Source organism: Gobio gobio (genome assembly GCF_949357685.1).
Source record: "Gobio gobio genome assembly, chromosome: 6".
Lineage (NCBI taxonomy): Eukaryota > Metazoa > Chordata > Actinopteri > Cypriniformes > Gobionidae > Gobio > Gobio gobio.
In genome coordinates this window covers 47263388-47280681 of record NC_137102.1, presented here as the reverse complement: position 1 = coordinate 47280681, position 17294 = coordinate 47263388, and the positions used below count along the sequence as shown (strand labels likewise).

Genomic DNA, 17294 nt, shown 5'->3' with positions numbered 1-17294 from the left:
TAAAAGACTATCGTTTAAGGTTGGTGGAGGTGCCAAACAGAGATGAAGAAAACGTTTATTTTTAAACATTTATTATTTTATACCACCACACATTTTTTTTCTGATATGAATGTCATGATTAGTATATAAATTATTATAAAATATTTATATAAAACGTGTTTTTTTTACAAACAAATGTTTCTAATTTTTTTTTAAATACTTAATGTACTGTTTACATAAATATAAGTAAAAAGGCTATTACAGCTTATAACATTGTAAGTAAGCATGATATTGTTGTGCCATCAATGTATGGTACTCTGGTACAGCTTTATTATACTTTTGTTTTGTTTTCTTTTTAAATGTAATATTTCTCATTGCGTCATTCTTGTGTATGGTATTCATTTGAAAAAAAAAAATCTATTTTTAACCAAAAATAACCCTGATCCAGCCAACCTGTGAATGCTATTAAAGGGATAGTTCACCCAAAAATTGAGTAAATTATGACATAATTTTCATTTTTGGGTAAACTATCCCTTTAAATGAAATGGAAAAGAGAACTACAGTAGCTAATACAAAGAAAACAACTGAACCTTTTTGTATCGGTCGTATATGTTCACAACTTTCTCCGTGTTGCATTTGCAGTGCACTTACGCTGATATTTAACCTGCATTTAAAGGGTTACATTACGACATCAGACTTCCCAGCCTGTCGGGGGCGCTCCCGATATTACAACAACCCTTTTTCACCCCCGTAAATGTCTCTCTAAACGCTTTCCCCCTCGTACCTCCTTAATGTAATAAACGCTCAATACATATGCAAAATGTTCCCCATATTTCAATGGATAGCTGCCCATAGACAGTAAAAAAAAAAGGTTCTCACTGCGTATAAAGGTTATGTCGTAAAGCAGAACGTCGTAAACCAGGTGCGGAGAGGGGCCTGGTATGGGGAGGAGGGGGTAATAGAGGGGGGATAGGGGGCTCAATCCGCGAGGCAGCGTTTAGACACAGCGCAAAAATCATGGCGGATGGCCCCAGGTGCCAGCGCAGAAAACAGACACTGCCACAACGCAAGAACGGTGAGTCCCACTGGAGGAAATCAGATCGCACGCACTAGAACGAAAGGCAAAAAAGTTGTTTTAAATTTGTTTTGACATCTTCAGACTAGTTTAATGACGACTTATGAAGTTTGTGGAGTATAGGAGCGGACTGGGCACCGTTATACCTGAGTCTGCCCGGACCGTTATACGGAAGGACGCACCAGCTGCGTGTGCATTAAACTGCAGGAAACACTATTACGCGTCTTAACGTTTGTCCTGATCAGAAACTAGTGGCGTAGAGTCAATCAAATGCTGTACCCAATCCAAACGAGAGTATCTTATAAAGCAGAAACTTGTATTGCATTTAAATGACTGATCCCTAGAGGGCTTCAGTGACAGTTGTCGGTACGGTAGCGCCATCCTAATTTGCTCACAAATCTAATACAATGTTTAAAGGGACAGTTCATCCCAAAATAATTGAACATGTTATTTCAAACATGTATGTTTAGAACCTGTTCAGCAGAATGACAGCTTCAGTAAACATTCCCTTTTATTGTTGAAAGATGTAATAAAAGTGAATGGTGACCAGGCCTGTCACTCCCTAACATCTCTCTTTTTTTGTTACACGAATGATGAGAGAATTAATTTGGGGTGAACTGTCTCTTTAAGAGCGTCCAGTCCTGAATGGTTTGCGAGCCATCTTTAGCTGAATGTTATTTCTAAAGTTTACAATATCTGTTTAATAGAGCAAATAATAATCTGACATATTATTCAAAGTTTTTTTTTATTTCTCATTAAACATATAGCTTTTGCCATTACCTCATAAAAGCAAAACAAATAATAATAATCTAACAGATTTATTTAAATGATTTTAAAAGTACATCTAATGCTTTCATCCACTTCTTATCTAAACTTCCACGTCCAATATTGCACTGGATGGATGTTGACTTCTGGTTCGACGTCACTTTCTCTTTAAATAACCTTACCGGTAATCCGGTAACATAGTCCGCCCGTGCAGTTATGAGCACCGTGCTACCTTTTCCTGTGCGTGCGTGTGACAACGAGCGCGGATCCGCTCGCGACGTAACACGCTCAGGAGCCGTCAACGTGTTTACCTGAACGGTGAGAAGACAACGGAGCGAGCCAATGTCCTCTTTTACCGTTCATCACACTCCTCGCGTGTCCAGAGCCGTGATTGCACAGACGCTGGAAGGGAATCGGTGTGTGAAAGGCGATCTGCCCGACAGAAGCGCGAGAGAAGCGCCCAGCACACCCCACGGCAAATGGCAACTTGTGCAGGTAGGTTAGAGAGAAGATGGTGTTTGATTGCAGACGTGCATATGTCGACCGCATCGTTCGACTGCCTCTTTTATTTTGCTTTCATCTACTATAGAGTCATGTTTAGCTGTATGCTCGTTGCTAGATCACAAGATTGTTTTGTTTATATTTTTATTTCCGCGCTTGAGTTTCGTTTCAGCGGCTGTAGAGTGACTGGGAAAGAAGGGTTTAGTGCATAAGGTGGTTGTTAGAAGTGCTGTCCGTCGTATTACCGGTCAGAAGTCAAACAGGTCGTTTTTTCCGTGAGGTATTTATGTAACGTTAATGGCGGTGTGGACCGTTATTTGCTGCAGTGAGGGCGGGGCGGCTGCTCTCGTATGTCGGAGACGAGCCAGGTAGGCTAGGTGACGAAACACCTACATAGGTGCTTTCATTGGCATTTTTAAGTGATTGTACTATTTTAACATAATATATAAACAGTGTTTGCGTTGTTTTATGACACTAACCATTTAACTTACAGCACACGTTTCTTTGTAAGGAAACAAAGGTAGTCTCCTCAGGTCGAGAGAGGCGCTGCTTCGCCGTGTTCGTCGTTATAGTGCGACTTTATCTCATCGAACATGTTGTGATATCTTTCGGTTGTTCTGTGCGATATGACAGAGGATTAAATCTTATGAGAATACACAGCGAATGTGTGTGTTTTTGGCGCGGATGGATGTATTGTGTTTGACGAACGGGTGGTGTGACGTAAGCACTAGGAGGAGCGCGCGCAGTGGTGCTGCTGCTGCTGTGACTTTTATTTTCATTCTTCACGCCGCTGGTTCTCGCGCTTGACATGTTCACGAGGCCTTACAATCTTAAGGGCGTTACTGCACGGAAATGAGGTCACTGTGGTGTTCATTGGTCCAGTTACTCAGCTGTCTTGTATGTGTCCGTGTGCTTGCATTTGTGTGGATTTATCAGTCCTGCATAATGTGTAAATTAGTAGGGAGCACATGAGATTAAGAAGTGAGCATTTTACATATTACACTTACATCTCAAGTGATATACAGAAAGACAAAAAAATAACAGCCAGATAGTAGAAATATATCACAAGAAAACATGACATGTAGATCATGCTTTGAAAGAGGGCGCTTTTTTCCCTTGCTCACTCCTCCTGACCCTTTCACTCGACCCTTGACCTCACAAGCCACACGTGTTATCATTTAGTTTTTCTTCTTGGATTCTTGTTTTTAAGAATTCACCGGCTGTTTTATAATCTTAAGGGCTATATTTATAGCGTATCTTTAAATGTTCTTGTTTATAAAGTAAACTATAGGCTACTTATATTAATATGATCTCTCTCCCCCTCTAGATAGTCACCTTTCAAATGACTTATGTCAAATGACATAACAATGAAGTATATTGTAATGCGTGTCAGTGTGTGTTGTAAAGGTATGGTTGCGAATGTATGCATGACAAAAGCACACCTGTAGCACTGAGCTCTTCTCACACTTCCCTGTTGATGGAAAAGGGATATGTGAGGGCATTAAAGAGCTTTTCACATTTCTCTCCGTGTTTGTGGGGGGGCTTGTGGCTGCTGGGCGTCTCTTTTTGCATGCTAATCTCTCCCAGTGGTTTGCCGCCTCTTTGTACGGCAGGGGGAAAGTTTCTCAGGGAGAAGGGGAGGTCTTTTCTCTTTCTCTTTTTTTTTTGGGGTGGGGGAGGGTTGGGACTGGGAGGTACTTGTATTTGTGTGATCGAAAGAAGCAGAAATATTTTGGTGAATAAGTTTGCATGGATGTGAAAGTTGTGTTTAATTGGTCTCACTTGGTTCGTACAGTGTGTGTATGTTAGGGATCTTATTAACCTAAAGACCTGGGAGAAACCTCAGGTGAACATTGCTCCCAAATGATTATATAAATAGATTATTTCCCAACACACACACACACACTCACACACACACACACACATATACACACATATATATATATACACACACACACACACACACGATTAATCGCATCTAAAATAAAAGTTTGTTTACATAACGTGTGTGCTGCACTGTTTATAATTTTGTATATTTGAATACACACACACACACACACACACACACACACACGTATACATTTAAGAAAGATTTGCATGTAAATAATGTGTATGTATGTGTATATATATATATAATTTATATTATATATAAATATAACAACTTTTTCTTAAATATAACATGCATATGTGTGTTTTTATATATACATAATAATTATACACAGTACATACACGTTATGTAAACACAAATTTTAATTTTGGATGCGATTAATCGATTTTGACAGCTCACAAAAATAATTTTATACAGTTGAGTTCAAGTAAGTTATCGCAAGATTTTTATCAAAATATTAACTGAAATGACAGAAATCATTCTGTTATCTTTTGGTGTGTAACTTCCTTTATGACTTTTTTTGTGACAGATATGTGCATATGCATATATTACATAGTTTCTGAAGGCCAGTACTATTTATTTTGTATATTTGTATTAAATGAGTTTTCTTTACGAGACAAGAGGGTATGCAAACTTATGCACTCAACTATAAACATACAAAGATCTGATAAATCTGATATCAGTAATAAACAATCATTCAAAAATATTATTGTTGTATTATTATAGTGCTAATAGTGTTTAAAACAGCTGAGCTGCTTCATATTTGTATGGAAATTGATTTTTTTCAGAAACTAACTGCATTTATTTGAAATAGAAATCTTTTGGAACATTAAATAGCTTTACTGATACTTTTGATCAGTTTAATGGGTATTTGTAAAAATGTTACATAATCTTTATTGTGGGTATACTAGTACACACACGCACACATGCACGTTTATTGCTGATATTAGATTTTCTATGAAGTATTTTTATCAGTTTTTCATTCTTCCTCTTTTAACCACAGCTGCTAAAGCCACAAATACACACACACAGACAATGAAACCCACAATTCCATGTGCTTATACAGTTAATTCACTTATTGGTTAATTTGTTCTTAGTTGCTTATCCTTTAGAATATCAGGAGGATCCTGAACGGTACCCTCTTGTGTGAAGTCAAAGCGTCTGTGTGTGTGTGTGTGTGTGTGTGTGTGTGTGTGTGCGTGTGTACATATGGTGGCAGGTGCACTCTATAACAAGCCAAATCACCACATCCCAGGAAATGTCACATGAAATGGAGGTTGCCATGGTGACCTGATTGTGTTGATTATGAGGTCACACTGGAAACAGGTCCACCTGCCAACACTGTCTGTCGCTCAGGTGGTGGACTATAAACACACCCATGAAGGCAGCACAAGTGTGTGTGTCCTTTAATGTGCACCCAAAAATGAAAACGTAATTTACTCACCCTCATGTCGTTCCAAACCTGTATGACTTTATTCTGTGCAAAAACAAAAGCAGATATTCTGAAGAATGTTCATGCTGCTCGTTTCCCTATAATTAACATGTGCTACATTAAAAGTCTACTGATACAATAGACCTTAGTCAGGTTAGACGTCATATTGAATTTTATGCAGATGAAAACAAGGCTGTGAGGGATGGACTTGCAGTCTTTACAATAGCACGGACTGTATAGGTTCTGGATCACGTCCCCGGAAAGATGTTTAGTCAGCTGAACAGTCAGTATGTTGTTAAACAACAATAAATTGACCTATTATGTTGACCATGAAAGGTCACACAGTTCAGGAAGCATCAATCTTCATCTTGTTTTTTGTTTTTTTATGACAAGATTAGGGTTGGGTAACGAACTCGGTACTTTTAAGGGCACCGACCGAATTACGTCGGTACTACAGAGTACCGATTCACATTAAATCAATTGGTTCCTGAGAATGCATATAGACTAATGTCTGTGAATATTAAACTGCAAAAAGACTATTTAAATACGAATCCTGCGTGTCTCGGTGCGAATGAATGCCATATACGCAAGGTTTAATAATAAAATATATATATATAATAAATTAAAAATTCATGTTTTAATTTTAACCATATAAAGCTCAGTTGTGCAGCACTTTGTTTGACATAAAAAGTTTAATTAAATTATCTTTTGTCTTTTGTCTTCATTTGATTACCAGAAACACACAATTTGTGGGAAATCTTTTCATAGAAATGAAATTAAAAAGAAAAAAATAACAATATGGTTGTTTGGATGAATTAAATTAAGTAGCTAGTAGCCTTCTATTTACTAGTAAATATTACAGTATACAAACATCACAGACAATGGCAGACAGCGACTAGAGCAGCTCTGGCATAATGTCAATAACACTTCTATAAACGACTTACAGGTTCTTTACAGTTATTGATGTAAACATCCCTAAAGTACCGAAAGGTACCGTTGGGTACCAGTACCGATTAAAATGTGAACGGTACCCAACCCTAGACAAGGTCCACCATACTGATTCAGAGATGATCACATGCTGCTCTCATAGCCTGACGTCATCATACTCAATTCTAGTCAGAATATGAGTCTGATACTGCTCCGTTGGGCTGTGATTATGGGGAGTGTTTCAACCGAACCAGGAAAGACCTCAATTGGATAGACCTACAACCAATCAGAGCAACAGAGCGACGCATAACGTTAGTTGTCAAATTTCAACACAACTCAACTGCACTGTGTTGCCAAGTCCGCGGGTTGTTTTCCATGTCCGCGGGTTGAAGCGACCCCAATTATGTGATATACAGACCCAGGAATGCGAATTTTAGCAGGCAGCCCTGCCAAAATAACACATATTTTACCCCCCAAATGCCATTTTTTCTGGAGAACCAGAAATAACGACGCATGTCGTTCGTCGTTATATATTTCTAGCATGCACAGGTATGTGAAATGACCCCGTACAGGTCATTTCAGAGAACAGAAACCTTAAACGGGAACTGTTTTTTTGCACAATCAGATCACTTTTACATCACTTCCTGTTGACATCCTCAAATTCTGCCAGTAAAAGAAACTGGATTAGCTCCATAGAAACAAAGCACGTTTAAATCTGTGTGTATTCAAAAACACAGATTTGACATGCACATCTGGAAATATTCTTCGTATCCCAACATGTGTGCGTGGGCACACACACACACACACGTCAGAGATGAGTTTTCCAGTACCTCGTATACTTGTGCACAATTTGAAAACTAGAGCTCTCGGATTTAGAGAAAGGATCCACATGTCAAAATTGGTGTGTCTGCGCTAACATACTATTAAAAACTCTTTTAAACACTGCTTGTCTTTCCTTTCTCCATCGTGTCTCTGATGATATCACACAGCAGGTAGAAAGCTTTTCTGGGCTACAGGAAACTGATCTAAAATTAGACGAATCTCACTTCCTGTCTTTAGGGCACAAATTTTACCTTTATTCTATGCATGCACATATATTTGTGCATCAGGGATGTGTGTGTGCATGTTTGACTGTGTGAATTTTCCCAAGAATTTTACATCGTTTTAGGTTTACAGTAATAATAAAAAATAAAAAAAATCACAGTTGTTACTGATTACAGAGACGTCACCACTTAAAGTGTCCTGTTTGAAAACAAATATGTGCACGTGTTTTAACAGCATCAAACATGGCCAATAGTTCAAAGAGAGTATGAATATCACTGTTAATTTGCCTTTGGGAACATCTGTGATCCTAACTGAATAGGCCTTTCTCTCTCTCTCTCTCTCTCTCTCTCTCTCTCTCTCTCTCTCTCTCTCTCTCATATGTAGTGAGGAGTTTTAGCAGTGTGCCGGAGGCGACCTCAGATTCTGATGATGAAGACAAACTGCACATTGTAGAGGAGGACAGTATTGCTGACGATCCTGACCAAAAGTCCTCAGTATTCCAGCTCAAAGCAGCACGGCAGCTCTCTGACACATGCACGCAGGACGGTAAGCAAACAAACTAAAAACAAGAAATTAGAAACTTAATGCATTTATTTTGGTAAGTTTAATAAAGCTTCGAAATGAAACATCAAGTTTTCAGAAACGGATGCAGTTGTTGCCTAAACATTTCAAGTGTATATATATATATCTGAATTTTGACAGATAACATCTTACTCTAGCATGGCCTTAGGGCTCTTACGCGCTAAGCCAAAGGTCGGCCATTGTCCAATGTCGGGTTGTCATTGAGGGTCTGTCGGGCTAGTTTCTCTCACATCGGTTTGCCCGATTCAGCATTTTGAATCGGCATCGGGGCCATCAGTTAGAGAGATCACTCTGATTGGCTCTTTAGTTTACGAGCGGCAGAATGAATGCTGACAGAATGCTGTCATAATTTTACTTATACCCAGTGTTGGGCACGTTACTTTAAAAAAGTAATTATAGTTACTAGTTACTTCTTACAAATAGTATCTGAGTTAGTAACTGAGTTACATCATTATAAAATAAACTAATTGCCAGGGAAAGTAACTACTGTGTTACTTTTTTTTTTCTTTCAAATATGTCAAATAACTTGGATGCCCCCAATATTAAATATGTTAAATGAATGAATTGGACTAAATAGAATAAATTATTATTATAAAACATTGTACATTAATGTACACTATTGTAATGTTGCTGTGGGACAATGTGAGAGACAACTATCAAGTTCAATACATTATTGTAAATATTATCAGTAGGCCTACTATAGTTTAAATATTGTGTAAATATTATCAGTACTATACTACTCCTTTGGTAGTGGAGCTCATGTTATCACTTGGGTTTTTAGCCACTAATTTTGTGGCGGTGTGGTGCTTCATTAGATTAGAATTACTTGCCACCGACGTGGATAGACTCTTTCTTCCTGGGCATAAGTTGCACGTTACATAAACATTCTTACCTTTCACCTCAACGAGGGAAAAGTAGTGCTTATACTTCCAGTTTGCGAAGGTTGTTGGACTTGCCATCGCTGTGCATTTGCGTGTGCGTGTGCGCGTGTGTGTGTGTGTGTGTGTGTGTGTGTGTGTGTGTGAACTCAACCTATCAACCTCAACCTTGTCTCCCACCCACCAATCATCATCAGTAATGTGTACCACCCCACCCACCCCCAACACGCATGGCATGCACGCACGCACGCACGCACACACCCACCAACCAACCAACCAACCAACCAACCAACCAGAGAAAAAAAAAACGTTGCAGGTCCGACTGACAGAGAGCCTGTTCGGATGAAAACTGCTTCAGTGAGCTCAATTAAAGTAAAGCCGCATTTTATTCTCAGTAACGCTAACGGTGTTGTAACGGGAGAAACAGTAATTCGTTTGATTACTCATTACTGAAAAAATGTATTCTGTTAGTAATGCCGTTTATCTATAACGCCGTTATTCCCATCACTGTTTATACCATACTCAATTCTGATTGGCTGGAAGGTGTGCAATAAAACCGTTATCAATTAATAAGACACTTGTTATCAATGCCGCCCCCGCAGCCACAGATGCAGGTCCGAAGCTCTCTCTCTCTGGATCATTAATTCAAATAAATGTAATCTTACCACACTACCTTATCTCTGTGTCTGATTCAAAGCGGGCAAAATGCTACGTCTAACGAGCCGTAACTGACGAAAATAACTGTCAATTTTACGCTTCCGGTCTAATATTGCGCTTCAAACACCAATCCGTAGTTTTCAGTCACGTGAAAACTCGCGGAGCCTTAGAATGAAGAAAGTGATCAGCATGATTGATATTCAAAATAAAGCAAGCTCTGCTTTGTTCACGGTTTGCATTTCTGCAGTCCTAATTTCGGTTTCCTTTTTGAATGACGAATATCGACTATTGATACCTGCTGATATAGAGTTATTTCCCTACACACAGAAACAGGACACACATGCTAGTTGACTGTCGCCTTTAGTCCTTTTGTTGTGTTCAAGTGCAGCTTTTTGGCCCAGACGCAGAGGCGACAACACAGTCCTCTTTTGTCACCGTTAGTTATTTGACATCGGCTTGGTGTGTGTCACAGCCTTTACTGGTACATTTTCTACAGAATCTTGTGGTCACCGCAGTCAGGGACGGATTGACAATCTGTGCGTTCTGGAAAAGTCCAGAACGGCCGTCCAACCGAGGGCCGTCACACGGCCGTCGGCAAAAAAAAAAAAAAAAAAAAAAGTCTAATAACGCAATATGAACAGCCAACAGCAGGGGCACTAATACGATCACTTATATGCTGATATGTGCAAAAAAACCTACTCGTTTTAACCGAATTTGCACGGGTGTCACGGCTCGGTGCATGAATTTACACGGAGAATACACGATATAAAAATAAATAAAACTTGCGCGATTTTGCATTTTGCATTTTGCAAAATTAATGTAATGCGGAACTACTGTTAGAGAGAGACGTGATGTGTGTCAGTGTGTGTGTGTGTGTGTGAGAGAGAGAGAGAGGTGCGGGCGCGATGCCGCGATCGAACAGTGGAAACATAAACAATACATACTTCATTTTGTCATTCAAACTGCAAAGTGTTGCTTATATTTGTGTACACTCGCAATAAAACAAAACATTGTGCTTTTGTCAAACTGTAACCTACAACTGTCATCTAACCAAAATATCTCTCTCTCTCTCTCTCTCTCTCTCTCTCTCTCTCTCACACACACACACACACACACACACACACACACACACACACACAGTTTAAAAGCAAATAATATGTATCTAACCCCATATAAACCCATCTGTGGGTGTCATCTTTTGGACATTCATCATCATATTGCATTGGTTTTCATTTCGTTCATTCACTTTGTTGTATATGAGAGGTTGTTGTGAGCTCACATTTTCTGGTGGAATGAAGACTAAGGGATTGAATTAAACGGGAAAACATCAGGCATGTATTGCTACCACTGTAAACATGCTAACATACAAGGAAGGGGCTAAATAATTGACTACATTTTTGTTTAACCAAAAAACCCTAGTTTGCACTTTCTGTCTGTCTTCCATCAGAGTGCAGTTTTTCCTTGTCTTTCATATTTGTGTTTATTATTGTGGAATTGGCAAAGACATGGTGGTTGTTTGTGAAAGCTCCACAGACAAAATGAATAGGGCCTAGCCATAGGTTTTGAGATGTCACTTGTTGTGAACCTTGTCTGATAGTCTGACAGTATTGTTGTGGCATAGTGCATCCTTGCTAGTGTCTGTTGCGCACGGCTAGGGGCGAATGGCCGGATGATGGGCCTATTTGGGAGAAAGTCCAGGGCTGTTTTTTAGCCCCAGTCCGTCCCTGACCGCAGTCATCACTGCATAGGTAAACTCTTGCATTCATAAGAGTATGGGTTCTGGCTACAGGAAGTGGCATTTCTTAAAGTTTATTGTAAAAAAAAAAGAAGAGAATATTTTGGTTTCATGGTCAGAACAAAAAAATTATGTCAACTGGATACCAGCATTAAAAGAAACCCTGAAACAATTGAAAATGATTTTCTATTACGTTCTGCAAAAATGGTTAATACTAGTATTTGTTTTTTTCTTTCAACAGATGGCAGCCTGGGGCCAGATGCTTTAATACAAGAAATAAGGGTCAAAGGTCAGTTTAGTGCAACACACATTTATTTTTAAATTAATTTCTTAGGCTTTTACCAGTATAAAAGGCTGGATTACAGTATGTGACTTTTGCCCCAGTTTGCAAATTTTGAGCAGATGGAGTTAAATTGCAGATGGAGACAGATTTCACACAAAACCGTTTAGTGTAAAATGGGCACTAAGTTTTTAGCTTCAGACTATGATTCCATCCAGTCAGAGGATAATCAAACAGGTTTGATAATTTGAGCCGATTTTAAAACACATTGTTTTCATTTGGTCACGTATCCTAGAAACGAGGCACGTTTTGTGTGAGTTTGTTCGGAACAACTTGAGAGCCTGGTAGTGTGATCCTCAGTCGTTTAGTGCATGTAACCATTTTCAGAATACACTCTGAAAGTGTATTCCAGCCCTAAGACAGGACAGCTATAGCTGGATCAGGTGTGTGTGAGCTCATTTCTCTCTCTCAGGTCGTTATTCATTCGTAATGCGTCACCTGGTCCTTATGGGCCTCCATAGCACATAGGCGTGGGCCTTACTGGCCCACTTCCCGGTCAAATATTAATACACTGTAGTATTATAAAACTGCTGTGTTACCGTCCAACATACAAATTCTGTGTTAAGTGTATGTCCTTCCGTTTCATTTCAACCAATGTGTGTTTCACTTAAAGGCATAGTTCACCCAAAAATGAAAATTCTGTCATCATTTACACACCCTTAAATTGTTCCAAACCTGTATGAAATTCTTTGTTCTGTTGAACTCAAAAGAAGATACTTTAAAGAATGTCGGTAACCAGACAGTTGACGGTAGCCATTGACTTTCATGGTGTTTTTTTCCCTACTAAGGAAGCTGATGGCTACCATCAACTGTCTGGTTACCAACATTCTTCAAAATCTTATTTTGTGTTCAGCAGAAGAAATAAATTCCTACAGGTTTGGAACAACTTGAGGGCGAGTAAATGACAGAATTTTCTTTGTTGCGTGAACTGTCTCTTTAAGGCCACAGTCAGGTTGTTTTTTTCTGTGTCCCGCGGCTCTTAAATTCAGTTGTATCAAATTTAAGGCTTTAAAAAAGGTCTTAAATATCTTAAATGGGATAAGAAAAGCCTTAAAGGGTTAGTTCACCCAAAAATGAAAATTCTGTCATTAATTACTCACCCTCATGTCGTTGGACACCCGTCAGACCTCCGTTCATATTCGGAACACAAATGAAGATATTTTAGTTGAAAGCTGATGGCTGAGAAAGGCTTCAGATAGGCCTCCATTGGCATTCAGTACATTGACACTTCCAAGATCCATGAAAGGCACTTAAAACGTCGTTACAAAGTCCATCTCACCACAGTGGCTCTACAATAATTTTACGATGCGACGACAATAGTTTTTGTGCGCAAAAAAAAATCAAAATAACACCTTTATCCAACTTGTTATTGCCTTCCGTGTGTGCCTCCACGACGCATGCGCGAGAATATGACGCAGATCCGGCGCTCGGACACATGACCCAGAAGCGATTTGTTTACAAGGAGAGGAAGACGCGCATCTAAGCTGTTGGATTCTACATTGATCGTGCTTTAGGTCTCGGAGTAGTTCTCAAAATGGGGCTTAAGTGTGCATTTCATGGATTCCCGAATGCCGGCACTACGTCATATTCTCGCGCATGCGTCGTGGAGGCACACACGGAAGGCAATAACAAGTTGGATAAAGGTGTTATTTTGATTTTTTTTTGCGCACAAAAACTATTGTCGTCGCATCGTAAAATTATTGTAGAGCCACTGTGGTGAGATGGACTTTGTAACGACGTTTTAAGTGCCTTTCATGGATCTTGGAAGTGTCAATGTACTGAATGCCAATGGAGGCCTATCTGAAGCCTTTCTCAGCCATCAGCTTTCAACTAAAATATCTTCATTTGTGTTCCGAATATGAACGGAGGTCTGACGGGTGTCCAACGACATGAGGGTGAGTAATTAATGACAGAATTTTCATTTTTGGGTGAACTAACCCTTTAATTATCATTTCATGAGGACCACATTTTAAAAGACAGAAAAACAGGAAGCCAAGAACGATATGGCTTAAGGTGAATATTAAACCTCAAAAGGCTATGATTTATTTGTGAGCGCTGCGTGTTTCAAAGTAAAAACTAGGGGGCTGTTGTGCATTCTACGGGCTTGCAGTTTCAGTGAATACCGCGTATTTATGCCAATCTACTGTTTATGATCTACTATTGATGAATTATTACAATATTTACCTGATGGTGATTATATCATATCTGCAAAATCATCGCGTTTACCAGGGTAACCTCTTTATTTCTGCTGTACCCCTATAAGCGCCACCTACTGTCAGAGAGTGAAATTTCATTTTCAGCCGGTGGATCGAAATTAAGCTAATGTGCGTTATAAAAATCTAAACATTTAGGATAATAAGATACTAATAAGAAGCACATCTTTAAAAGGTCTTAAAATGCCTTAAATCTTAAATGCAAATATACTTGAAACTGAAGGAGAAGCTGAGAAGAGTATTTGTGTGTGTTTTAGTTGATCTAATCTGCCTGTGTGTGTTTGAAAGAGGAGTGTGTCACTGATGAGGAAGATGGTGCTGATAATGAAGTGGCCGGTGAGGAAAAGCAGACGGAAACTGAACCGGTTTACTCAGACGCGCAGGAGGAGCATCAGAGGACGCCGGAGCGAGGGGTGCACGATGAGAACGGTACCAATCCAGTTTTTGGTCTATCCTTTAATTGCTATCAGCTTTTCCTCTACAGTTGAATGCATAGATTGATTACGACTCTCTCTGTCAGGTACTCCTGATGCATTCTCCCAACTGCACACCTGTCCTCACTGTTCCCGCGGTTACAAGCGTCATACGTCGCTGAAGGAGCACATCAAACTACGGCATGAAAAGGGCGAGGACAACTACTGCTGTTCCCTCTGTAGCTACACCTTCACCTACCGCACGCAGCTCGTCCGTCACATGACCGCACACAGACACATCCGAGAGCAGGTACAAGCAGCACTCACACCTTCATGGTGTTCACACCTCTCTGGAGGAAGTGACACAGAGCTTTTGTTCACAGTCACATGTTGACTCAAACTACTTTGAAGAAACAAACTTTTTCCTGTCTCTTTTCTCAGCGGACTATTTCTCAGTCGGGTGGAAACAGAAAGTTTAAGTGTACAGAATGCTCCAAGGCCTTCAAATACAAACATCACCTGAAGGAGCACCTGCGCATCCACAGCGGTCAGTTGCCACAGCACAACTTAAGTACAGAAATTATTCTGATATAACCCTAGTTAATGTCTTTGTAAATCCAGGTTAAACCTACCCAATTTTAAGTCAACACTAGGATAAGGGTAAATGTTTGGCACCAGTTTTAACCCTAGGTTATGAAGCCCTGTTCCAGAGAAGGGTTAACCATTTTAGCAAATTGTATACAGTTATATTGTTATAGAGAATTGACGACCAATTATGAATTGAACGATAAGTGCCTCATTTAATATTTATGATCTTTGTGCAGTCGCAGGCATTTCCACCTAGTTTAGTTTAAGCGTCTGAGGGAAACATCTAAAAATGTGACAGGAGATATATTTACGAGTAAGAGGTAATTATGAGATAAAGTATTAAATAAATAAATAAAGTTACATTGTAAGATAAAGTTGCAATTGTGTAATAGTTAAAAAAAAAAAATTATCTGAGGGCTTCCATAATAACCTTAATAAGGTTAATGAATCTGAAATATGCAATTTTACGATTTTAAAGGGATAGTTCACCCAAAAATGAAAATTAGCCCATGATTTACTCTCCCTCAAGTCATCCTAGGTGTATATGACTTTCTTCTTTCAGACAAATACAATTGGATTTATATTGAAAAATGTCCTGGCTCTTTCAAGCATTATAATACAGTGAATGGCTGATCTGTTTTGAAGTCCATAAAAGTGCATCTAGCCATCATAAAAGTGCTCCACACGGCTCCGGGGGCTTAATAAAGGCCTTCTGAAGCAAAGCGATGTATTTGTGCAAGACAAATATCCATATTTAAAACTTTACAAACTTTAACTAACTGTCATATGCGTGTTCGTGAGAGACTGGCATTCCAGCATATGATGTAGGGCTAGGGCTGTAACGATTGGACCAAAAATAAAAACCTTGATTAATTGAACATTTTACCCTCATAAGGTTTTTGAGTAAGTTCCTGATAATGTTTTTACTGTAAATATTTTCTACCTTTAAAAGGTGGAATTTTTTTTTCTAATGAAAAAGTGAATTTCTTTGTGATTTTAAAATACTTGAAGGGAACGGTTCACTTTCAGCAGTTATTGTCTATGGGCCAGATTTCTGCTTGTTGTACATCAGATACAGATAAATTAGCACAGCTGGCCTACATTACATTTATTTGAATGCATTAATGAGAGAGTGATTTTGTGTGTGAATTACTCATACCGTCTCTATTCATTATGGAGCTGTGGTTTGTACTTCAAAGGTATAAAATATATGCCTATAACGGTTGAGTTTCTAAGCTACTTTAGTGACTTTACTTTAGTCACAGGACAGCGTTGACACTGCGTTTCTGTGCTGCTCTCTGCGCGCGATCTTCACGTGATGTGCGAGCTTCTGTCTGAGTGTTCATTTGTCACAATATATCAGGCATTAGTTCGACATAATACACATCTGATGGTCTAAAATCGCTTTATTATGGAAACTGGCAGGCCTTAAAACACATACAAATGACAAAGCTTTGTGAGGACGTAGGTGAAAGAGATCTGCCTTCAGGGCGTGCGCGTGCGTTGTCAGAGAAGCGACACGGCTCGGCTCTCTGTGTCACAGAAAAAAGCTGAGCACTGAATGGAGAAGTTTTCCATATTGTTGTTTTTGAATAGTGCACAATCGCTTTAAATGTTCAAGCCTTTACATTTACATTTATGCATTTAGCAGACGCTTTTATCCAAAGCGATTTACAACTTGGGGGTACAATAAGCGATTGGTCAAGAAGAGTCGAGTGAGCGCAACAAGTGCCTGAAATACTTAGTCCGTGTACATTTCTCAGTGTAGCACAGGCTAGAGTAGGGAGGGGAAAGGGAAGAAAGAGGAATTTTATGTTTTTTTTTTTTTACATTTTAAGAGGTTAGGTGCTCACGGAAGAGATTCGTTTTTTTGTTGACTTTTGAATGTTGTCAACGAATCAGCGTTTCGGATGCAGCGTTTAAACGCAGTCTGTGTGTGTGTGGCAGCGTGTATGCTATAAGTACGGCAATTAACTTACCTGTATAAACTGTGTAAAACATGCAGTTACTATAGTGATTCTGGGTAGGGCTGGGCGATATGGCCAAAAATTGATTTCGATAAAATCTTTTCATATCAGTCGATATCGATAATTATCACGATATTATTTCTTTCTTTCAAATTTAAAGGCAGATTTTTGCTCCTAAGTGAAGGTTGTACAAACCAGACTGTTAATTGTGGTTTTAAACTACTCTTTATTGTCAGAATATGACAAACATTTTTACTTGTGAAAAAAGTTAATTACTTACTCTTTTCCAGTCATTTCTTAATAAAAAAAA

At 39.1% G+C, this 17294-nt stretch overlaps 1 protein-coding gene across 2 annotated transcripts in view; it reads left to right on the top strand.

The window, feature by feature from the left end:
- Positions 1-898: 898 nt before the first annotated feature.
- The window catches only part of zeb1a (zinc finger E-box binding homeobox 1a), a 36408-nt gene continuing 20012 nt past the window's right edge, over positions 899-17294 (top strand). The window contains exons 1-6 of one of the 2 annotated variants that reach the window (XM_079818839.1): positions 899-1054; positions 7996-8157; positions 11705-11752; positions 14305-14445; positions 14537-14739; positions 14871-14976. In XM_079818839.1, the coding sequence (XP_079674965.1) occupies positions 997-1054; positions 7996-8157; positions 11705-11752; positions 14305-14445; positions 14537-14739; positions 14871-14976 (718 nt within the window). In that variant the 5' untranslated portion in view covers positions 899-996. Of the gene's footprint in view, positions 1055-2016; positions 2315-7995; positions 8158-11704; positions 11753-14304; positions 14446-14536; positions 14740-14870; positions 14977-17294 lie in introns of those variants that run through there. The other variant, XM_079818840.1, reaches the window with a different exon arrangement.